Here is a 23,468-nt window from a genome sequence, read left to right on the forward strand (position 1 = left end):
TCCATCAACTTTTCACTATTTTCATGAACCAAAACAGTTGTAATGTTTGTTTTTGAATATGTTATGAGTGATTCACAATTAATTTAATCTATTTTTTCAACATAAAATCCTAAGTTTTTTTTTTCCTAAACATCAAAACCCTATCAACTAATTGGAAGAAGGAGCTACCTAAAAATGTTAGATTTCAGCGATTGTGCAGCAACGGATCAGCTCCCGCTGGTGACTGTGCAACAGCGAACCAGTCTTCTCCTTCTCCAAACTCTAGCTCTTCCCCTTCTCCAAACTCAGTTTAGTCATGTAAAACTGAATTTCCCAAACTCGGTTTACTCCTGTCTGAACCATGTAAGCAATTTTACTTGAGGATACTTCAGTAATTTCATGTGACTTTAAGAAGGCATTCATCAAAATTTTGGGAAATTAGCTTTTAGGGTATTCAGATGATTTTCTAAGTATCAAGGTGTATCTGCCGCAATTACCTCGAAAAAAAAGAAGGTGAAGTTGGTTGTGTTGCAATTTTACAAGGTTGATGATTCTGGGAAAGTGTAGAGGTTAAGAAAGGAGTTAATTGAAAAAAAGCCCAAGATTAATTGTTGTGTCTGTCCATCTCATTTTTCTTGATGAGATTATGTTTCTTCTTTTCTTTTCTTTTCTTTTCTTTTCTTTTGCTTTTGGACATTTGTTAAAATTTTACTTTTGGATATTAGGATTTTTTGTTAGATTTAAATCCTTTTATTAATTAATATCCTGATTTCTTTTAAAAAAAATTATTTTGCTCGTATTGTTCAAGGCTCAAGGATAGGAATGAAAGATTTGCAGGGTTTCTACGATGTCGTATTGAACTTGGAAAATTTTAAATGATATTCTTATATTTTTACATTTATTTGAGACAAAACAATAATTTTGTATTAGGGGTAGAAAGGTCATTTGATTAATATTCTGTTAAATCTATTAACTGCGTTATGACGAAAGTGGACAAGTGAATAGAAGTTATCATTGGGTAGAGATGGCCAACAGGCCGTGCCGTGCTAGCCCAGGCCTATCAAAGGAAGCTCATGCGTGCTCATGCTCGTGCCGTGCCCACACGTGTCATGCCGTGGGGCGTGCTATGCCTAGAAAAAATAGTCCACTAAATTTTTTTTCTTTTTTTCCTTTTTTTTTAAAAACGCATGCCAAGCTGTTGTCTTATTTTTTTTAAGCTTATGTACTTTTTTTGGATCCATGTGCCTTTATTTAAATTCAATAGAATAAAAAATTTAAAACTCAAGTTCATATTCAATAATAATAAATTATTAATAATAAGAGAATATAATATTAGTTGCTAAGTTTGACTCTATGGTATTATAATTCTTTTTTAGTACTTAACAACAACAATAATAATAATTTTTTTTAAGGCTTAACTTAATTGTTAACTTGGAATTACGTAGAGTCATACATCATAGTTTATAATAATATTAATACATATTTATAAAATCATGATATTTATAATTTTATTTATTAAAATCATGATATCAATTATTTATTTAATAAATTATAAACATAAATCAATTATATTTTTTTTGAAACTAAGAATTAAATAAATTTAAAAAACTTGAGCCAATAAAATATATTAAAAGATTCAATTTCAAGTTACTTATAAAATCATAAAATTTTAAGTTTACTTTTATTAAAAAATGAAATGTGCTTATTGCGTGCTTCTTTGCGTTCCGTGCTTTGGTCCATCTCTAATTGTGCTATACTTTTAAGGTCCACATGCCTAAAATCTAAACCCGGCACAACCCACATGTGTGTCGTGCCGTGCCCCGTGCTCTACCGAAAGGTGCTCGTGACGTGACGTGCCGTGCTGTACGGACACGTGCCGTGCCTCGTGCCGTCCGGCCCATTGGCCACCTCTATCATCAGGTGGAGTGCTAAAAAAAATGTGTATTTTTTTAAAAAGCCCGAAAAAATAGGTGGTTGGTGGATAATTGCCCATAATTAAATAATTTAATTTATATTATATTTTTAAATATTATTTAAGTATCTATTATTAGTTATATCAACTTAGTAAATATTAATCAATTTCATCTATTAATTATATAATGTAATTATAATACATTATTTAGTTACATTTGAATATTATAAAAATTAAAATATAATCTTATATTATTGAATAATAAATTAACTTAGTAATTTATATTAACGATTATAATGTAAAAGTCAAAAATAAAATTTAATATTATATTAAATTAAAAAGTTATATTTATTTTTTATTATTAAAAAAAAAAAAAAACTAATGCGGCAACTGCTTGCTAAATTAGCTAATGCAGCCACTTGCAGCAGCAGGACTAAACATTAGCAATGCCATCCCATGTAATGAGAGGGCCAAGCATCCCCTTAACCTTCCATTTTAAAGTTTTTTTTTTCCTTTTTTAATATGAACGAATCTTGCATAGCAAAGATTACTATTGAAAATAAAGAACTACGAAATTAAAGTAAATATGTGGAGGAAGAGTTATGCTTGTTCATGAAATCTATTTTTCTATACATATAAATATAAAAGTTTATGGGTCTAATTAATTATTTTAAAAAACTAATTTATGAGTTAAAGTTGTATCAAATATGTATAATATATAGAAGTTCATGAGTCTGATTAATTATTTTTAAAATCTAACTCATGAGTTAAAGTTATCTCGAATTTTATATAGTTAACTTAATTATTTATTCACAGTCGATATAAGATATTTTTTCTATCACTCTGTTTTGTATGAAGAACTCTATGAAAAGAAAATCCTCTTTATACATATGTTTGTTCACTACCCCGAACAAAATTCATGCATGAAGATATTCTAATATTACAAGAATATTGTTTCTTAAACTTTTATGTAAGTAGCCCATGTTAGATTGGTTATATCCGGTGTATATGGTGTGTTTACCAACTTTGAATCGAAATGAATAAGAATCAAAAGGATAAACAATTGATATTATTGTTGTACAAAATTTAATTTATCACTATAAAATCATATAATTTAATAATATATTTACACTAATTTTATTAAATTATATACCTTAGTAACTTGTACGCATGCAAAAAATGAATACACCAAAGATAGTGAAAATATATACACACAAATAATGGAGCAGATGTTCAACAAACTAAGACTTTATTGCAAATATTTTAATGTACAAGTGACAAAATCTAAAAAAAAAACAATGATTAGGGAGAAAAAATAATTAAAAAGAATCTGTTTCTTCTCTTTTGTCACACACTCACCGTTTTCCAAATCCAGTTCATATAACATAAAACACAAATTTCCCACTACAAATCAAATCCATTTTGTTTCTCTTTCATCAGTTTCCAAAACAATGGCGGTTTCAGCATTCAAGTCCTCATCCAAAAGAGGAACTTTGCTAAATTCTTCAACATCTTCAACAGCAAAAACGATTTCATCTGATAAAGATTTATCAAAAACGTCTACTAGTACTAGTACGAAAGCCCCACCCCGAAGATCAAGAAGTGTAAGCGCTTTCTCGAGGACCCACTTGGTGGATATTTCCTCTAATGACGATTTCTTGATCAAGAGAGACAATCCTCTCTTTTCTAGCAGTAATTCGCCCCCAGCTGAGGTTGTTGACTCTAAATCCGATCAAATTCCAGCGACAAAACTCAAAGCTACAAGTGCAGAGGACACTAGGAGAGGCCGCACGGTTTCCAGAAACGCTGATGCCGGAGAACCAACTTCGGGAATCGGCCGGAGCTTATCCAGAGTGGACGCCGGCCGCCGTCACCGGTCGGTGTCCCGGCATCCTGTTGCACGAGGGCAATATGGGAATTCCGAGGTATACCCCTTTGTTATATCAGTAAAATTATATATTTATTTATTTATATTAGGTGCGATGCATACTAGTAATGTGGCATATGCCATATAATTTGTATGGCAGGTGACGTGGCATATGATTTGTCTATGTTTCAATCTTGTAAGAGGAAAATTAGCTTGAGAAGTTTCAAACAAACTATTCAATAAATGGAATTACTATGTTGGAGATGCTCTAACTTAGGACATCTTCTATAGCCATGAGATTTGAAGTTGAAATGATTATTGGTTCTTTCAACTTTAAATCCAATTATTGCAACGGATGCTCTAATCTAGAGCATATCTAACATAGCTGAACCCTTCAATAAACATGCCGTGTGTATTAAGCTTTCACATTCACTATCATAGTCATTAATAGCGAGTGAATGTATAATTATTCTGAGTAATGAGAAAAATATACACGTGACGGTTCCAATAGGAAATTGCCACAATGTCTGACACTGGTCTTTATGGGTGAGGCCTTTCTGCCGATGATAGTCCATAACGTACCGTACACTTGCTGTCAAATGTTGGAAAACGACCTCTCGTATCTTTTATCTTTACAAATATTTTATCTTGTATATTGTACATTGAGATGCTGTAGGAGAAGTATTATCCCCAGTATTGTTATTGGGATGATGTCCTGCTATTCTAGATTTTATTATGGAATTGAGTTTCTAATGTGGTTTTCTTTTTCTTTTTTCTTTTTTTGGTTGCTTTGAGTAGAGTGAAGTTGAACAAGAAGATTGCTTATTGGTAAATTACAAGGGTGGGAATAATTTGAATACTACTGCAAATAATGGGAAAAAGAGTGGATTGGTCAGAAGTAGTTCTGATATGTTGGATCAAATGAAATGTTGGAGGACCCCATCAGATCAAAGCTTTGCTTTTCAGTTTCCAGAAGGTTCAACTACCAATTTGGTATTACAATGAAAGACTCTTTTTGTGGTATTGGTTGAAAAGGAACAAATTTTAGTTAGTTTAATTATATTTTTTTTTGTGTTTTAGTCTTACTTGCGAACTCCGGATAGGGAAGATGGAGTCTCAACAAATTCTTTCTCAGAAGCTGAGGAGAAAACTATTAAAGCGGTTTGTGAACAGATGAAGGTGAGGTGTGAAGAAGTTTAAGGACCTTTTATTTCTATTGTTTCATTCCAAAATACCACTTTTCAAGATGGTGTTAGTCTAGTTGAATGCTAATTTGCAAGGGTACTAATTGTTAGCTCGTCGGATGAACTATCCTTGGAAAATAGCCTTATTTCATTTCCTTTTGCAGTCACGTCAAGGGGATAGATTGGGAGGTGATGCTTCTGCAAGTGGTATATATGAAACTGTACGGTCTGAAGTGAGGCGTGCCATTTCTGATATCCAGAATGACCTAGAAAATGTAAGTTCATATGAATTCCTGGCTGTCTAACTTTGATTGACTTCCTTTTCTGTTACTTGTTTTATTTAAGCTATAGGTTAACTCATAACCCCATGTTTAGTTTTGGATAATTTGTTATTCTGGATCCTTTTGTCTATATAAATTGTCTTTAAGCTTTTTCCCACCCTCTTATGTTTTGGTTGATTATTGAGAAGAGGTGGCTGGTTGTGCTTACAATTTCTTGCTCTTTCCACTGGAATCTCTTGGTTCAGTTTGCCGTTTATAGTGCATAAGTGCTTAGTGTTTGTCCATAACTTCTTGTTCGTTTCATTATGAGTTCAGGCAATGCGAAGGACCAATACCACTGCTATTGCCAGTGCTAGTGTAACTGATATCCCCCCGGACTTGGTGAGTCCAGGTGCAGTTGAATTAGTATCGGACATCAGAAGAGAATATGCTAAAAAGCTTGAGCAGGTAAGCTTGCTGTAAGCTCATCTGTGGATTTCTTTGAAACTAGTTTGTGCTGACATGCTAATGTTTAAGACAATTGTACATTGACAATGTAATTGTGGGCTTTGTGGCTAAAACTTTAACCTGTTGGTAAGCATGTTCTAGCCCACTCACCTGACATTGGCTGACCTCCATGGCTATCGCCAACCTCTAACAATCACTTGAATTTTGTCATTGCCATCCCACCTCAAACAACTGAGTTCATTAAAATGCTTTCATCAACTCTAATTTAGCTATTGATTATTGCAGAACATATGATGTGTTTCCGTTTTGTTTTTTCCTTCACGTTATCTTTCATTTAATTTTTTTTTTTTAAGGATACTTTTTTTATGTGCAGTCCCAGGAACGGGCTAGAAAACTTCGAGAAGATCTGGAGATTGAGGAACACCGTCAGCTAGAGCTGAGTAGGATCTTGAAGGAAGTACTTCCAGTTCCAAAAACCTCCAATGTGCCCAAGTCGCGTCCAGGAAGAAAAGTATGTTTTTTGGGAATCCTACACAAATTATTCGAAGCATTCTACTCAACCTATGTATAAATATATGATAAGCACGTTTGTCGTTATTCAAACCCAAGTTATAGTTAATAACTTCGTAACATATGGAGGAAACTATTTACGATGTTCATGTTCTGGATCAGTGATCCATGTACTTAAAATCATAGAATGCATTATATTTTCCTTGTTTTATCATCAATTTTCATCCAATTTGGTGATAATCTTCCCTTCACCCCTCTTTCCATCGCTCGTTTTCCCTCCACTCCCCTGCTATTGTTGTATTTTGACTTCAAAGCTCGTGGAAATCAATCTACTCTTTGGATTTGGGACAGTAAAATGATATGAACAAATGAAGTGGGATGTGCAATAAGCTTAACATGGAAATTGGGAAATGTTATGGAGTAGAATCTTTATTTGTGCTTTTGATCTCCTATCTATTTTTTTCTTCTCACAATGAGTTTTACTGAATGTGATGGCAGTCTAGCATTGAAAGAAGAAAGATGTCAAAACGTCTAAATGAAGAAGCCATGGCTTATTTTGATGAGTGTGTGTCCTTATCAACATTTGATAGCTCTGACTTCTCCTCACCAGAGGATCCGCCACTAGATACGGTTGCTTCAACCCCTGCTATTGGTAGTGCAGCTTTACCCCGTGCAAGTTCTGTCATGTCAGCTACCTATAGCCCCAACAGTTGCCTTGATGATGATCAGGTTGATCTTGTTATTGATGGTTTTTGTTTTTTTAATATAAATTATTCTAATTCATTTGTTTCCCCAAAGCACTTTGATTCAACATATTAGCTAAGTGTTTTCAAATATTTACCAGCATACTATATGTAATATAGAGTGTACTTAGGCAACTTTATTTACGAGGGTTGGTGTATCCCTTTTGCAACTCTTATGAGTAGTGTAATGACCTTTTTTCCCTTTACCCCGGCAGTTTTTCTAGCTGGACTCCGATCTTCATTTTTCTTTTCCATCAATTTTGTTTAATTTTTTATTTTGTGCCCTGAACCTTGCCCTTCATATGTAAACCAAACCCTGCTGAGTCCTGAATTTGAGCAAGATCTGATTCCAAGACCTCTTAAACCATCTCAGAGATATTTTATCCTGCACGCATATTTGTCTAAAAGCAAACTTTTCTTGTGATTATAACATCGCTTTTTTACAACTCCTATCTTTGTTGGATTAATGCTGGAAGAATTGAATTCCAGGTGAGTTGTAAGACAGAGGTCAACGTTTATCCTGTTTCCTAAATTCTGAAGTGCCACCTAGGTCACAACCACTGTACCGTTGGTATAGAAATACACGAAGAAAAAGAAATTGGAAAAGTGAATGCTGGAACTTTAATCTGTTTCATTGTGTGTGCTGGGAAACTGGGTAGCAAGTTCAGTTAAAAAGTTCTCGTTTGTTTAGATTATGAAATTGAATTACGCCAACAAATTTGAGGAACCATAAAGTCTTTTGCATAAAATTAATCTAGATAACTTGAAAAGAAGGATCTTGGTTTTCTTAAATTGAGTGATGTTGTACTTACAGGAAGATTGGTTTACACGTGGCCAAGATGCTGTTGATCTAACGGCAAGTAGCAGTAGTAAGGAGCAGCCTCAAGGTCAGGAAAGTCTAATGAGCAGCGACAAAATTCTGGGTCGGAAATTTTCTTTCAGTTGCAGGCCGAGTGAATCTGTAGAGTTCCAAGAAGATATAATGAAGTATGTGAGAAATTTTGAGAAGGGTATGGAGAAAGTAAATCTCGACGCACAAACCGTAACAAGAAACCATTACGATCTGGATGAGTATAATTTAGGGGCCTCACAACAAAACTTGTTATTTGATCGAGTCTTCTTTAAGAACAGAATAGAGTTTGGTAGTTTGCTACTATGTGGTGGAGGTATTGCCTTTTCATCTTCTCATTTTGCTTCTATAATGTAAATCTCTGTGGTGGTTGCATTTTCACATGTTACATGTGAACTTGGGCCTTAAATGTTTGTTGTTGTATATTAATTACTGTAATTCCATTGTTGTTTGTAGTCCAAGTGTCCTGGGAAAGAATAGTTTGTTGTGGATTATGTAACAAGAGCGGTTGTATTAGTTTATAGAACAAATTTCTTAATTTTTAGGGAAAAACAGACAGTTAAATTAGGCAAGAATAGTACTTTTTCGTTTTTTCTTTTTAAAGAAAAGAAAAAATGTATTTTTGTTTGTTAATCATTTGGATATGCCTCATAGGTTCCATGTTTCTCTGTTGTTTTATTGTTACTGTTTGGATTAGTGTTGTTTTATGTGCATAATGTCTTTATTGTTCTTCCTCTCATATCTGTTATTTTATTAATTTATTTGTATATGTAAGCTGCAAATTTAACTACTAAAATGTGTCTTAAAATTATTATTAGCAAATGAAAAAGCTGATGGTACAATTATTATATTCTTCTCTCTTATTATTTTTCAAAGATGAAGTTATCTGCACTCTAAAATTTGGAACAATACTTTTAAATTTTATAAAATCCAAAACATCTTTTATATGTTTTACTTGTTTTGGAAAACACACCATAAAATAATGTACACAATGTTCTTCATTTACCTTGAACAACTCATCTACCATCACTTATCTCCCTCCATGCCATTTGAGAACCGACCTCCAGTACTCCTTCCCTTCCTATTCTTTTTGTCATCCTCTGCTCTGCCTATTATTCTTCCATGGTATTACTCCTTATTTTTGGGGTTCTTTACACCCGTTGTTTGATACTATTATTAGTTATTGTGAAATCACCAAAGATCTGAGTGGATTTATGGTAATCTTTGCAGATCTGTATAAAGTTAACCGAACTACTGATAGAATGTTAAATTTGTTGAATATATATTTTACAATTGGATAAAGTTATTTTTCTTCAACTATATCCTTTTTTAATCTTTTGTTGCACTTATGGAAGTAAGCAAAGTCTGGGTTTGGCACAGATAGTGTAACTTTAAATAAAACTTTTATACACAAATATTTTTTTTTTGAAAAATAATTTTTTAAAATGGTACTGCCGAATATATATATATATATATTATTTTCAATTATGTCTACCGAACATGCATTACAGTTTTTGTTTTAAAAATTTATGATATAAAAGATAATACCAAATGTATAATCACATTTAAAATACACCAACTCAAACATATAATTTTTATTCTCATTTTAATTTTATGAAATATGAATTAGAAAATAATGTTGATCGCACCTAAATTGTGATTTGCACACTTATTAAAATTCCAAGCATACATTTAATGCTTTCTCTTTGTTTCCTAATACATTCATGACAGCATGACACCCAAGACAATTTTGCACTCTACTTGCAAATTATGTGTATTATAATGTGTTTGATATTAAGAATTAAAATTGGGATTTAAATTATATGGGTGTCAAGAGGCTTTTTTTTTTTTTTTAAATACTAGAATGTCCTTAATGGTAAATGATATTATGGGTTATATTTGAGATACAAAATTTTATGAAAAACTGAGTGTTCTAAATAATTTTAGAATGCAAATAACTTCAATTTTTTATTTTTTTTATTTTTTAAGTATTGCCTCATGGCAGCCATATTATCTGCTCACACATGTCATCAGATATGGGGGATGTTGAGGATCCAATCCAATCCTTACACATGTTATAAGATTTTAAGGGTGTTGGATTAACCTTTTAATTTTATAAGATTGGATTGGATTCCAAAATGTAATTTACGGATCTTTGTGTACATCCAATATAAATCAATCTAACAAATTAATTTTTATTTTCTCTATTTACTTTTTTAAAAAGCTATATGTCGCTATTATATTTAACCTTGCTTAAAAAACTAATTTTCCTAAAAAAAATATAACTTAATTTTGGATAACTATAAATATACAATAATAATACTAATACACAAGTCACAACTAGCTTTTTCTTTTATACATTCAAACTTCAATTGTTTTTTTTTTTTCCCTCCATTCTTATGATAATAAAATAAATGAATCATGAAATATTAAAGAAGTTAAAATATTTTTTTTTCAATTGTTAGTAATTAAAATTTTAGAGAGTAATTGATAATTTTTATTTTAATATGATGGAATTGGATTTGGTATTTTATTAGTATAGATTGGATCTAAAACACATATATGATAAATTGGGCTTGAATTTAACACGGTTCAATGGATTTAAAATCAATGAACGCCCTATCACATACCGAAAGATGAAAAATTACTATTATTATTTTTCCCAACCAAGCTAGGCAGAGTAAATTACATCTGATTACTGTTATCAGAATATACTGTACATATCATCAAGTAAAAATAAATAATAAGTAAATAGGAAGATGAAGCCTTGGCAAACAATATACAATGGGACAACTTTGCCTTAAAACACTTTATTTGGAAAATACAACATTTTGCTTCTCCATTTGTCATGATTGAGAATACGAATTTAGGGGAAGAGGCACACCTCATTGTCAAGTTCACCCATTTGTTGATGCATTTATCATCATCATCATCATCGTTATCTTGAGGAAGCAACCATTCTAGTCTTATCACAGGCCTTACTTATACGAAGCTTTGACGCCGCAGAGCTCTGCATTCCCCGCTTTAGCGTCAAAATCTTATTGCAGACACTCATAACCTATGGTTATGTTACCAGTGATTAATTTTCGAGGGACAAAAACACTTTGATTTGGTGGCTTAATATGATTTAAAACATTTTTGAAGTCTATTTGTTATGGTCTTTGCAATGATTCTGTACTTCTATGTGTCTAACACTACAAAGACTTGAAAGTCTTGGAACCAGGGCAATAGATTGTCAAAACAGGATTGAAGCTCATCTATGGGACAAGAGTTCAGTTCTTGGAATAAAATTCAGAAGAAGAAAAAAATTATTGTTGTTGTTGTTATAAAAAATCAACAAAATACAGAGAATTTATAGAGAAAGGTTTTCAAAATATAATAGATGTGGAACAGTGGAAGCTTCATTCTATAAACTAATTAAGATTAAGATCGGTGGTTGACTCAGTCCTTGTCTATTCTTCCTCAGCTTTTATTTATCAAATTATATTCCTTTTGTTTCCATTCTGAAAATTTCTTTCTTACTTTAATCATATAAGTATAAACAATTGAGAAGCTGTTAGCAGTCCTTTTCATGGCAATCTAGGCTACCTTAATATTGAGTACAAGTGCCAAATTTCTCATTGTTTTTTTCACTTTCAACTTTTCTCCAAGATTCCATTTCTTGAAGTCACATCTCATTTTCCAGGAAAATTTCTTTCAATGGGACAGGAAACAAGGAAACTTACAGATGAATATGAAGTCACAGACATTTTAGGAAGAGGGGGATTCTCAGTTGTGAGAAGAGGTATCAAAAAAACATGCGGCGAAACGAACCAAGTAGCAATCAAAACCCTCCGACGAATTGGCTCAACAACTCCATATGGTTTAACAGGTAGTCGCGGCGGCAGCAGCAGCAGCAGCCAGATCGGATTCTTTCCAACAAGAAAGCAGGTTTCGGTGTCAGATGCCTTACTGACAAATGAAATCTTGGTCATGAGAAAAATTGTTGAAAATGTTTCTCCGCATCCAAATGTTATTGATCTTTATGATGTCTACGAGGACCAAAACGGAGTTCATCTCATCCTGGAACTTTGTTCCGGGGGAGAATTATTTGATCGGATTGTGGCGCAAGAAAGGTATATGGAGGTAGGAGCAGCGGCTGTGATCAGGCAGATAGCAGAAGGGTTAGCGGCTTTACATCAGGCTAATATTGTTCATAGGGATTTGAAGCCAGAGAATTGCTTATTCTTGAATGACAGGGAGGATTCTCCATTGAAGATAATGGATTTTGGACTGAGTTCTGTAGAAGGCTACACTGATCCTGTAGTTGGTTTGTTTGGTTCAATAGATTATGTCTCACCAGAAGCACTTCTTCAAGACAGAATCACTTCTAAGAGTGATATGTGGTCTTTGGGAGTAATTTTGTATATCTTACTCTCTGGGTATCCACCTTTCATTGCTCAGTCAAATCGGCAAAAGCAGCAAATGATAATGGCTGTATGTTGTTGCTTTCCCTGTACTCTTTGTTCTGTGCTTGACTTGATTGTTGTATCTAGAAAATAAAAGTGCTTTTGTGTGCAGGGAGAATTCAGTTTTTATGAGCAGACTTGGAAAAACATTTCATCATCAGCAAAGCAATTGATTTCAAGTCTTCTAACAGTTGATCCTAACAGAAGACCTAGTGCTCAAGAGGTATGCTATGCTCACAAAACGATTCTAAGTTCCTAACGCTCCTTTCGGTAACACGAAAAGCACTTCTCTTAAGCAGAATCTAAACCTAAGACCTTGTATGTATTTCCTGAGACAGCTCTTGAACCATCCATGGGTGATTGGGGATTCGGCCAAGGAGGAAGAAATGGACGCAGAGATTGTTTCGCGACTGCAGAGTTTCAATGCTCGTCGCAAGCTTCGGGCTGCAGCAATAGCTAGTGTGTTGAGCAGCACAATTTTCTTGAGAAGAACAAAGAAGCTGAAAAATTTATTAGGCTCCCATGATCTTAATGAGGAGGAAATTCAGAATCTCAGAATACATTTCAGGACAATGTAAGTGCACAAAACTAACCTGCCTCTTAAATTTCCCTATGGAATGCTGTACATTAAACATGCAACATCAACCATAACACTCCGAATTTGGAACTTTCAGATTTGTTAACTACCAAGTTAAACTTGCAATCTGCATTAACACCCATGCTAGGCAATAACAAAAACCTTTACTGTGATAATAATGGAGAAAACTCAACGATCGGAGAAGCCTGAACTTATATTATAAGAAACAAAGCAGTTTCTTCACCTTTCCTAATCAAGCACACATGAGCTCGTCCGTCACACCGAAACCTCTTTTTTTTCCCCTCCTCTTTCTCAGATTCTGATAGGAAATATATGTTGGCAAAGCGCAGATGTGCAAATGGTGACAACGCCACTCTATCTGAATTCGAGGAGGTACTGAAAGCAATGAATATGTCATCTCTAGTACCCCTGGCACCTAGGATCTTTGACCTGTTTGACAACAACCGTGATGGAACGGTTGACATGAGAGAGATACTCTGTGGATTTTCCAGCCTCCGTAAGTCCCAAGGAGATGATGCTCTTCGTCTGTGTTTCCAGGTACAATCCTTCTCCATATTATACTCGTGTCAAATTCTTCACAACATGTATTGAGAAGCAACTGTAGAAGCGTTTAACTACTGCTCTAACAAACCCAGTATAAACAACCTAGAAGAAAAGTATCCCTGTTCTGAACCAATTTTGCATTCTTTTCTTTTCTGTTTGACCACAGATGTATGACATAGATCGATCTGGATGCATCACAAAGGAAGAAGTAGCATCCATGCTTAGGGTAAAAATCTACTTCCCTTACCTTTCATAAAGTCATGTCAATTGGTAACTTACCTTTTTGGTTGTTATTAACGTATGCATACATTATGTCGAGCAGGCTTTGCCTGATGATTGTCTCCCAGTTGATATAACAGAACCTGGGAAACTAGATGAGATATTTGATCTGATGGATGCCAATAATGATGGAAAAGTCACCTTCGATGAATTCAGAGCTGCCATGCAGAGAGACAGCTCCCTCCAAGACGTTGTCCTTTCCTCTCTTCGTCAGCAATAATTTTCCAAATTTTCTTTTTCATTCTTCACCATCTTGTCAATGAAACATTAATTTATTTTTGAACTTTGTTTGAAGCTGCAAGCCATAGCAACAAAAATTGGTCCCAGACGAGGTCAAATGACACTTTTATTAAGTTTATTTGAGTATGGATACAATTTTCGACCATCAAGAGTACTGTTCTCGGTTATGATATAACTGTATGCTATAGTGAGCTAAACAACCCTTCTTCTCTCTCTCTCTCACAGCATCCCCTGAGTCTCTCAGGCACCAGCCTAGATCAAACCAGTCACATCTCTAGCGTTTCCTATGATAAAAGACACAGTGAAAAAATAGCAAAAATAGTAAATCTATGCCGGAATTGTATAATACCTAGCATATCAGAAACTGTAAAAACTCTCATATAAAATATGAAGAGTGGCATGATTATGTAAGCATTTTAAAAGAAATATGTGAATGCATATATTTAGACTAATCAAGTATTTAGCAATATTTCAACATCCTTGATATTTTCTACGTTTTCCTAATTGCGTATCAGAATCAATGAAGTTTGAACTGAGAGTGATGGAAGGATTTAATAAATAAGCTTTGTTGCTTATTAGAATCAATGAAGTTTGACCTGAGAGTGATAAGGAAGGATTTAATAAATAAGCTTTGTTGCTTATTAGAATCAATGAAGTTTGAACTGAGAGTGATATGGAAGGATTTAATAAATAAACTACCATGACAAAAGCAAAGTTCAAACTTTTATATTGTTTTCTTTCAGTCTTCTAGTTTTATAAGCTTTGTTGGTAATAAATGAGAATACAATTGTCATGTCTACAAATGAACATTAAATTTAACAATGGAAAAGTATTAGTCAGTGATTATATATACCAAAGCACTTGTCTCCGCATTTACCTGCCAGTTGTCTGATGATAAAATTGAAAGCTTCCAATGCTAAGCTTTTCTATGTCACCATTGAAGAAAGCACTATGCTGCTCACTACATACACTGTGCCTCCTACTATATACTAGAATGAACTATAAACACCAACAGACTAACTATTGAATAATACACAAAGCCCCTTTCTTAGAACATAGTAAAAGCACTACAAACCATCACTTCTACCAGTACCTTTTGTGACATCACTATTTCTGTCGTCTGAACTGTCAACAGAATCATCCATATTTTGCACTTCATGACTAACAAATGTCCGCTCACTGGGTATGGTGACATCCATCCAGCTCAGATCCTCACTCTCCATGGATCCCACGTCCTCCACCCAATCACCGATGTTTGCATCCACAGCTTCCAAGCAGATAGGATCAAGTGTTCCTCTTGTACTCCTGGCTTTAACTGCTTCTGTTTTCCTGCTTGCAGAGAGGTAAAAGCAAGTGATGAGCCATAGATTTCTCCAAGCGAAAATATCCAAAGATAGGAATTGGATAAATCAAAGTCAGAGGATCTGATGAATGTAGAAAATTTTCAACTATAAGAGACAGAACCAGACAACAAGTTTAATAAATAAACGTGAAAGATTAAGTGAAACAAAAGACCTCATTTTTTAGAACTGTCAAATGTTTATGCACTTCAGAGAGACATTGAACCAAGTCTACGTTGTTAAAATGTTAATCAATTCGGATATAGAATGAACTGTGTGTATATTCTTAATATGTTAATTAAATACCACTTTTTCACTTCCTTGTGTAATGGGTAAGATGGGGAAATATAACATATCATCAAAAATTTTGTTAAGAAAGTTGCTGACATAAATGAAAAATTCTAGCAAGTAAATGCAAATCCATATTACTGACAAGTTACTAAACATTACTTGCATCATTTTCTATGTGAAAAAGGTTAAATATGAAGTCGATATTTTAGTTGAATATACTCGTAAGTGCTAGTACACAAAATTACCTCTGCTGAAGGTGCAGGTTATTGTGCAAAAATATGAGATCATTCAATCTCTGGTGCTCCAACCGATTCCTTTTCTTTGAATGGATACGTTCAAACATAGTCCAGTTCCTTCCACACCTAGTGATGCTACAGGTTTGACTTAATATCCTGACAGCTAATCGTTGCAATTCTGGGTAATCAGCTGCATAAAGTGACCACCAAGTAGCTGCAAAGAAAAAAAAAATCAATTAATCATCAAAATTTCATTAGGCACAACAACACCTATTAATTGGTAACTGCAATGAAATGGGGATGCTAACCTGGGGCCAATGATTCACGACCACGTAAAGCTACAGGTCGACCAAAATCTCCCACAGCTTCCTCATAAAAGTTTATTTGGCTTGTAATTGTTACTTGGGCAGACACATTAGGCTCTAAAATTTCAATGCAATCAAGTAAACCCTTTTGGATGACTTTGTTAGAGGAGAAACTAGGACTATAAAATACAGATGGGTTGAGGAAATAAGCAGCTGCATGAAGAGGGCTGTGAAAATCCTCCTGCCACTGATCAATAACATTCAAATATGGCATGAAGTCAGGTTCCTTATTGTCAAATGCTGCAATGATGCTTTTCTTTGCTTTTTCCATAGCATCATATATGTATCCAACATATGGTCTCTGTTCACAGTCCATAAGCTGTAAAATGGAAACTAGAGGCTTAGAGACCCTTAAAGTTTGCTCACAAAACGACCAGAAGAAAGGGTCTACTACGATTTCTGCCACCTGAAGCCCTGCCCTTTGCTTACAGAAACTAGACTGCATCCAAGCTGCACCAGTGAACATCTGATGAAGATGGTCCTTCAAAGATACAATATTTTCCAGTGTAAGGAAGATGGAAGCAAGCCTTGTAACTGCAAGCTGGAGAATGTCTCTTCCACCAGTTTTCTTTCTCATTAAATTAAGAACCTTACCATTGTTATAAACAAACTGAGTAATTCTCTTAGCCTTTGCTAGAACCTCACTCACTTCATCTATTCTACTAATATCCTCTAACATCGCATCTATACACTGCACTCCACAGGTGCTGCAGAAAAAGGTTTTGTATTTGTCCATTAAGAGCTTTCCCGCAGCTCTGTAATTAGGTGATGTATCTGTCACAAAGTTTACAATATTCTTGGCCCCAACTTCTTGAACTACACTATCAAACAAATTCAAAAGCGCTTCAGCAGATTTTGTGATGCCTGATGCATCAACAGATTTTAGGAACATGATTCCTTTAGGGCAATAAACAAAAAAGTTTATGACTGTACGTGCAGCTCTTTCTGTCCACCTATCAACTAGGACTGAGCATCCAGTCACCTCCCAAGTTTTTTTCAGTTCATCACAGTATGCCCCTGCATCCTGAACAACTCTGTTTAATAACTTATTCCTCAAGGCGTGATAAGAAGGCATTCTATAACCAGGGCCCACTGCAGCAATAGCATCAGCCATCTGTTGAAAAAAATAAGAATTTGCAGCAGTGAATTGCAAGCCAGCATCATACATAAATCTTGCAACAGCCACATCAGCTTCATAGATACTCTCTTGTGAAGCAAAACTCTGGCGCAAAGGCCGAGCAACAACAGTTGCCGCTGGAAAATTTTGCTTCCTACGTCTCTTCATTCGATTGGAAGTTCCTTCAATAATCTCTTTGCCCCTTCTCCTGATAGTGCATTGGACTGAAGTAGGCTTCTGAATTCTTTCTGCATCATCACCATTCTCTCCTTCCATGCCCTCAAAGCAAGGCACAAAGGAGTTCTTCTTACTTCTGAGTCCTTTCTGCTTTTTCAGCTTTTCCAAAACTTTAAAACCTAAATGTTGTTGAATTTGAACTTTAACATCTTCAGGCACTTCCTCACATGGAGCTACATTTCCCCTTTCACCAGCCAAATGTTGCTTTAGTCTAGAAATTCCACCCCCAAGAAAAATTTTATGACAATATTTGCACTTAATCTTCTGCCGACCCCCATTCACCATGGTTCCATGTGCCCAGCCAGGATCTGTTGCCCGAGGAGGTGCTAAACCCTAGTAAAGCACATGGCTAGAGGTCAAAAGACAAAGGAAAGATATACAATGACTTTCATCGGCATGAATAATTCTTTTTCAAACTTCAAGCATGTCTAAAGAAAAGTATCAGGAAACCAAATGAAAACAGGAAACCAAATGTGATAATATAAATTGCTCACTTGGTTATCCTTTTGTTGCATAGTTGGAAATGTATCAAAATGCTCTCAACTCTATACCATAAGCTATTAGAAATATACGCGAAGCCTGAGAGCATAACAAAATAATGAATATCACAACAGAAGAATGTCAAAATAAATAAATAAAAAACAAAAACTTAAGAAAACCCAATAAATTCCTGAAATATAAGGAGAATGAGATTCAAATCGTATAACAATGCCAATCATACCATATTCCTTAAGGAAATTTAAAATAAAAAGCTCATCAACTTAGAAAATAGAATGAAGTAATTGAATAACCAAATTCCCTACATATAACGAACCACAATCATAGCATCATAGCACACCAACATTTAACGACCACAAAGATATAGCTTAATGCAGTCAATAACTTTTTTTTATATATTTCATAAAGATATAAACATTTCTCAAGGTAATTACTACTTACTAGTATGAAAATGAATCCCACTTATTGAACATTGATATATAGGATAACTTTTTTTTTTCTTTTTGGTAAGGAAAACTTTTTAGAATGCCAAATTCTTTCTTTGCTTGTCAATATTAAGCTTCTAACCTGCTGAGTAGCATATCATTGATAAATTAGAGAACAACATTATCTAATGAAAACTATACTTGATACTCTTAGCACACTACTTTTACCCTCTTCACATAGAGCTACAAAAGGGCACACTTGCCTCAATTCTCAGTTGTCGTGGAATGGAATTGGTAGCTGCAAGTACAAATGGATTACAGGTGTTATATGCTGTCTGCCAAGTACAAAAATAATCTTGATTGCATCGTATTTGCAGCTGCATTGTATCATACTCTGCTGAGTATTATTCCAGCATATTTAGTGCAGTATCATATAAGAGTGGACTAATTAACTGTACTGATTTGGTCGTAATAGTGAAATTTCAACTTCAAAAGAAGCACAAGTAACGCAAAGCAAAGCAATACAACAGCAAAATGAAGCTTAGATGAACATTAGCTATTTCACACCTACACTTGAAACCAAGCTGACTACATTTGCTTCTGGGAGTGCTTTCAAGTGATTTTGAAGGGTGCACAGACAAAAGCGCTTTTCTGGAAAAAGCACTTTTGGAAGCCAAATTTCTCAATTAAGCAACAAAATATTAACGAAATTGAAACCGAAAAAACAAAGATTAAATCCTTCGCATCGCCAAGTTATAAGCGAACGGAAGAGAGGACTTACGAAGAAGAGAATTCCCCGGAGGCGAAATTCAGACGCCGAAATATCGGAATCTGGACTCCGAAATATTGGATCTGAATCAGTAAAGAGTACAGATTTAGGAGGCCGAGGAGATCCGATTCTTGACGCAAAAAATTCCGGTTCGTTTTTTGTTTTTGGGAAAGTTGAGCGATATTTGAAGGATCTAAGGGCTTTGCATTATATCGTTTCGGGCTTTAAAACAGCCGGAGATTCGGTGTTAAATAGGATTAGCATAAACAAATAAAACGTATTATTTTCTTAACTCGTATCGTTTCGTTACGTACCGTTCTGGAATCTTTTTTTTTTTTTTAATTTCATTCTTCCTCTCTCTTTATTTATTGATTTAATTATTTTTTTATTGCTACAATCAAGTGAACCAACCATACGTCATTAAACATTCCTCAGTCGTTATTTCTTTATTCATTTGCAAAAGCTATAGCTGTTGGAAAAAAAAAAATTATGAAATAAAAATTAATAGTGCATAGTAAATATAATTTTTAAATAATAATTTTGACGAAATTAGTAAATGTATAATAGATTTTTCATCGTACAAGTATATAATCAACTCAACTTAGGCTTTAAGTAGGAATGGCAATATGCACTACCCGCAGTGGGTTTGTTATTACCAAAACTACACTTACACATAAAATTTAAATTACTAAACTCACTCGCAACCTGTTGTGAGTTTTAATTTTTTAAAGAAAACTAATCCGCTACAACTTTTGACAATTACCAAACCCACAATAGTACCCGGCAGACTTTTTACGGGTTTTCACATTTGAAATCCCAAATGTTCAATATATAAATTTTTAAAATGACCCAAAATTCTATATAACATACTTAATTCTAAATTTAACCAATGTTAAATTTAACTAATGTAAATGGAAAATTAAAATTTCAATATCAATTCAACACAAATTCTCAATTTTAAATATAAAATAAACAAATCTATTAAAAAAAGCCACAAACTAGTATCTAAAAATAAAAATTATCTTTTTATATTTTCATTCAATACAAGCTCCAATAGAATATCTTCATTTCATTCACCACCGTTAGCGTCCATTCAACACGATTCCTACAATAATGATTAAAATTAATATTTTCTAAAGAATAATACTTTTTGAATACTAATCCGAAGAACAAAATTATGATAATGAAATAATCTATGTATTACATTAAAGAAAATTCAATCAAAATTATAATAATTATATAAGTATATTTAGAGATTTAAATATTTTTTAATTAAAATTAAATTAAAAAATAATAAAAAAAAGCTCCGGGTTGGCAGATTCCTATGCGGGTATCCGTCGAATATTTGGCTAATACCAAATCCACCCGCAACCTAATGCGAGTTTCAATTTATAATACCAAACCCGCTCACAACCTACAAAATTACCTGCAGCGAGCGGGTTTAGGCGGGTTTGCGTGTACCATTGCTATCTCTAATTCTAAGCTACAATAATTAATATTTACCAAACATTTTAGTGGTACAATTATTAACCCTCAATCCAAAACAGGGCTTATAAATAATTAACTCTTTATTCTCCTCAAACAATAAACTAAACTAGGGGTCAATTTGGGATTTCAGGGTCTGATTAAATAAGCTGCTAATTAAAAAGGTAGATTAGTGTTTGATAAATTGTGCTTTTGCGATTATTATGAGTTTGAAAAGTAGAGTACATACATTTTAGTAAATTTTATTATGAAAGTATTGTTTTATTATATAATGGGGGAAACCTTAGGTGCAACTGTGGCACCGTGCCCCAATTGCATCTAGCCGCTGGATGCCAGTGGACCCCACTAATCCAACTGCATCCAACGGCTAAATGCAACTGTGGCACGGTGCCACAGTTGCACCGTAGCCTGATCCTATATAATGACCGAAATATATATAAGTTTAAATTACTTTTTATTTTTTAGAGTACGTTTAATAAATTGTTTAGAAATGTCTCTTTTTCTTTATAAAACAGGTAAAACTATATAAAGTGGAAAAAACTCAATTAAATAAAATGTAGTGAACTTCATAACCTATTACATAAAATATGATAAAAATTCATACTAATACACAATCTAAATAAAATAAAAAGTAATATATATTATGTTCAAATTAAACTTGTTGCAATAATATTCCTCAAATGTTTCCATTTCTTGTGATCCAAAGCCATTAATATTGCAAGCATCAGTTCTGCAACGGTTGACAGTCTCATGGTCCCTAACCATCGTCGTTGGGACTTTGATGCTGTCGATGATATCTTCAATACTAGAGATCGAGACCTAATTCGTCGGATCCCTCTTAGCTCAAGGGTTGACACGGATAATTGGTTCTGGCTGCCTGATTCCAAAGGGCTTTACTCTGTTCGTAGTTGCTACAGAATGCTTGATACATTGCATCCTCCCCCTAGCAGCAGTGCTTGGCGAAAACTCTGGCTTCTTCCTGTTCCTGCAAAAGTCAAGAACTTCCTTTGGCGAGCTTTGACAAATGTCCTTCCAACAGCCGACAATCTCTTGCAGCGCCGTGTAGAGGTACAAGCTTCCTGCCCCATCTGTCACACTTCTTCTGAAACTGTTTTCCATGTCTTGGTCACTTGCCCTTTTGCTAAAGCATGCTGGATATCCTCTGTTTTGGGCTTCAATGGGAGTTGTGTGAGCTTTGTTCATTGGCTGGAGGACTTATTTTCTTGCCGTAATATTGATGATAGTAGCCTATCTGCCATGGTCTGCTGGGGTTTATGGTTGAATAGGAATAACAAAGTGTGGAATGATGTTAACGGGAGGGTCCAAAATGTGGTGAATTCAGCTGGGCAGAATCCATTCCTGTGGCAGCAAGCTCGCAAGAGTGTCTTTGTCCCCCCATCTTTGGACTCAGCTGCTCATGGTTCTGTTCGCTGGCTTAAACCTAGTATAGGGTGGGTCAAATGCAATGTTGATGCAGCCATTGATAACTCAAGAGGCTTGATTAGTTTTGGGGCTGTTCTCCGTTCAGCTGGAGGTGACTTTATTGCGGCAAAGAGTGACATCCTCCCTGGAAGTTTTGAAGCTCGTGAGGCTGAAGCTTTTGGTGTAAAGGAAGCTCTCAGCTGGCTCAAGGAATTTGCTTTCCATTTTGTTATCTTAGAGATGGACAGCCTTCAAGTCTTTAATGCTTTAAACGATAAGGTTGTTTATCCTAATGGTTTTGGGTCTATTATTGCTGATTGTAGAGCTTTGGCTCAATCTTTAGGAGAAGTGGCTTTCTCTTTTGTTCGTCGATCTGCGAACTCCGCTGCCCATACTGTTGCTTGGGTGGGGCGTTCTATGTCAGGTTTGGGTGAGTGGAGTCTTGTTCCCCCTCCCTGGTTAATTGATGCTTTATCTCTTTAATGCAATCCATGCTTTCTTCAAAAAAAAAAAAAAAGCCATTAATATTATGAAACCCTTCATGAGTGTAATTATCTCTTTTTATTCCTTCATCAAAGATTGGACTAGAATCATTTTTAATGTTGTCAAAATAAAGATCACATTGTTCATGCCTCCCTATATAATTGTGCAATGTTGTAATGATAAAATTGTTACTACGTAATTTGAATCGTGACAGTAATATAATATCTAATGGTTTATATATTAGGATTTATGAAAAAAAATGACATAATTGTCTTTTCGTTAAAATACTAATATTATAATACGAACTCAAAAAATGTTTGGTAGTTTGTTTAATAAGTTGTCTATAAAAAGTAATCTCCTACAGGGCAGCAAAACGAATAAATAAATCGAATTCAAAGTGAATCATAAATGAATTGAGTCAAAATTCTATTGATTTAGATTTGATTCGTTTATTAAACGAATTGACATCTTAGGATTTGGATTTGATTCTTTTATTAATTCTACTTCTTCTTTTAATAGAATTAACAAATGAATTGAATTGAATCTAGATTCGTTTACTATTCGTTTATCATATGATGAATCCATAACAAATTGAATTAAATATGAATTTATTTATAAAAATATAGTAAAGAAACAAAAATTAAGTAAAATAAAATATAAAAAGACTACAAATTTATCATCCCACAAAATACAAACTTATTATCATTTATAATTATTACATTAGCCTTCAAACTTTAAAAACTTTTCATACATATTTAAGAAATATGTAATTTAATTAAACAAATAATAAACAAATGGATCCTATATGATTTGTTTATGACCCATTATTAAATGAATTATGAACGGATCAATGCCCTCAAACTTGGATTTGATTTATTTAATTAGCTAATCGAATCGCATTTACGAATTTATTAAACGA

General features: G+C 34.1%; 3 protein-coding genes across 8 annotated transcripts; 2 read left to right on the top strand and 1 right to left on the bottom strand.

Moving 5' to 3' along the window:
* Positions 1-3,206: 3,206 nt before the first annotated feature.
* LOC18040311 (uncharacterized protein DDB_G0271670) lies at positions 3,207-8,340 on the top strand. The gene is made up of 8 exons (XM_006432487.2): positions 3,207-3,816; positions 4,557-4,751; positions 4,839-4,937; positions 5,107-5,217; positions 5,539-5,670; positions 6,044-6,181; positions 6,679-6,909; positions 7,738-8,340. Exons 1-8 carry the CDS (start codon positions 3,343-3,345, stop codon positions 8,128-8,130), a joined length of 1,773 nt encoding a protein of 590 aa, XP_006432550.1. The 5' UTR covers positions 3,207-3,342; the 3' UTR covers positions 8,131-8,340.
* A 3,078-nt stretch (positions 8,341-11,418) lies between these two features.
* On the top strand, positions 11,419-13,874 carry LOC18040312 (calcium and calcium/calmodulin-dependent serine/threonine-protein kinase). The gene is made up of 6 exons (XM_006432488.2): positions 11,419-12,249; positions 12,334-12,444; positions 12,560-12,795; positions 13,149-13,356; positions 13,529-13,588; positions 13,685-13,874. Exons 1-6 carry the CDS (start codon positions 11,473-11,475, stop codon positions 13,859-13,861), a joined length of 1,569 nt encoding a protein of 522 aa, XP_006432551.1. The 5' UTR covers positions 11,419-11,472; the 3' UTR covers positions 13,862-13,874.
* Positions 13,875-13,917: 43 nt separating this feature from the next.
* LOC112098428 lies at positions 13,918-19,472 on the bottom strand. Of its 6 annotated transcripts, none has more exons than XM_024184778.1 (7): positions 19,172-19,472; positions 18,654-18,688; positions 17,962-18,046; positions 16,057-17,800; positions 15,758-15,962; positions 14,975-15,210; positions 13,918-14,165 (listed from the first exon to the last, which is right to left on the bottom strand). In XM_024184778.1, exons 3-7 carry the CDS (start codon positions 17,980-17,982, stop codon positions 14,134-14,136), a joined length of 2,238 nt encoding a protein of 745 aa, XP_024040546.1. In that variant the 5' UTR covers positions 17,983-18,046; positions 18,654-18,688; positions 19,172-19,472; the 3' UTR covers positions 13,918-14,133. The 6 variants fall into 6 exon arrangements, with proteins under 6 accessions (XP_024040546.1, XP_024040549.1, XP_024040545.1 ...); XM_024184781.1 differs by having other exon boundaries at positions 13,918-14,155; positions 18,654-18,784; XM_024184777.1 differs by having other exon boundaries at positions 18,654-18,784.
* Positions 19,473-23,468: the final 3,996 nt, after the last annotated feature.

The sequence above is a fragment of the Citrus clementina genome, unplaced genomic scaffold, assembly GCF_000493195.1.
Source record: "Citrus clementina cultivar Clemenules unplaced genomic scaffold, Citrus_clementina_v1.0 scaffold_5, whole genome shotgun sequence".
NCBI classification, from domain to species: Eukaryota; Viridiplantae; Streptophyta; class Magnoliopsida; order Sapindales; family Rutaceae; genus Citrus; species Citrus x clementina.

What these genes read in the sequence shown, in the direction of transcription:
- LOC18040312 (XM_006432488.2), top strand. Translation starts at nt 11,473, where the DNA reads ATGGGACAGGAAACAAGGAAACTTACAGATGAATATGAAGTCACAGAC. An exon ending in CTCTTCGTCTGTGTTTCCAG is followed by an intron (nt 13,357 to 13,528) that starts GTACAATCCTTC and finishes GTTTGACCACAG; the next exon opens with ATGTATGACATAGATCGATC. An exon ending in AAGTAGCATCCATGCTTAGG is followed by an intron (nt 13,589 to 13,684) that starts GTAAAAATCTAC and finishes TATGTCGAGCAG; the next exon opens with GCTTTGCCTGATGATTGTCT.
- LOC18040311 (XM_006432487.2), top strand. Translation starts at nt 3,343, where the DNA reads ATGGCGGTTTCAGCATTCAAGTCCTCATCCAAAAGAGGAACTTTGCTA. An exon ending in ATGCTAAAAAGCTTGAGCAG is followed by an intron (nt 5,671 to 6,043) that starts GTAAGCTTGCTG and finishes TTTTATGTGCAG; the next exon opens with TCCCAGGAACGGGCTAGAAA. An exon ending in AGTCGCGTCCAGGAAGAAAA is followed by an intron (nt 6,182 to 6,678) that starts GTATGTTTTTTG and finishes ATGTGATGGCAG; the next exon opens with TCTAGCATTGAAAGAAGAAA.
- LOC112098428 (XM_024184779.1), bottom strand. Translation starts at nt 17,982, where the DNA reads ATGCAACAAAAGGATAACCAA. An exon ending in TGCAACAAAAGGATAACCAA is followed by an intron (nt 17,801 to 17,961) that starts GTGAGCAATTTA and finishes GTGCTTTACTAG; the next exon opens with GGTTTAGCACCTCCTCGGGC. An exon ending in AACCTGCACCTTCAGCAGAG is followed by an intron (nt 15,211 to 15,757) that starts GTAATTTTGTGT and finishes CTCTGCAAGCAG; the next exon opens with GAAAACAGAAGCAGTTAAAG.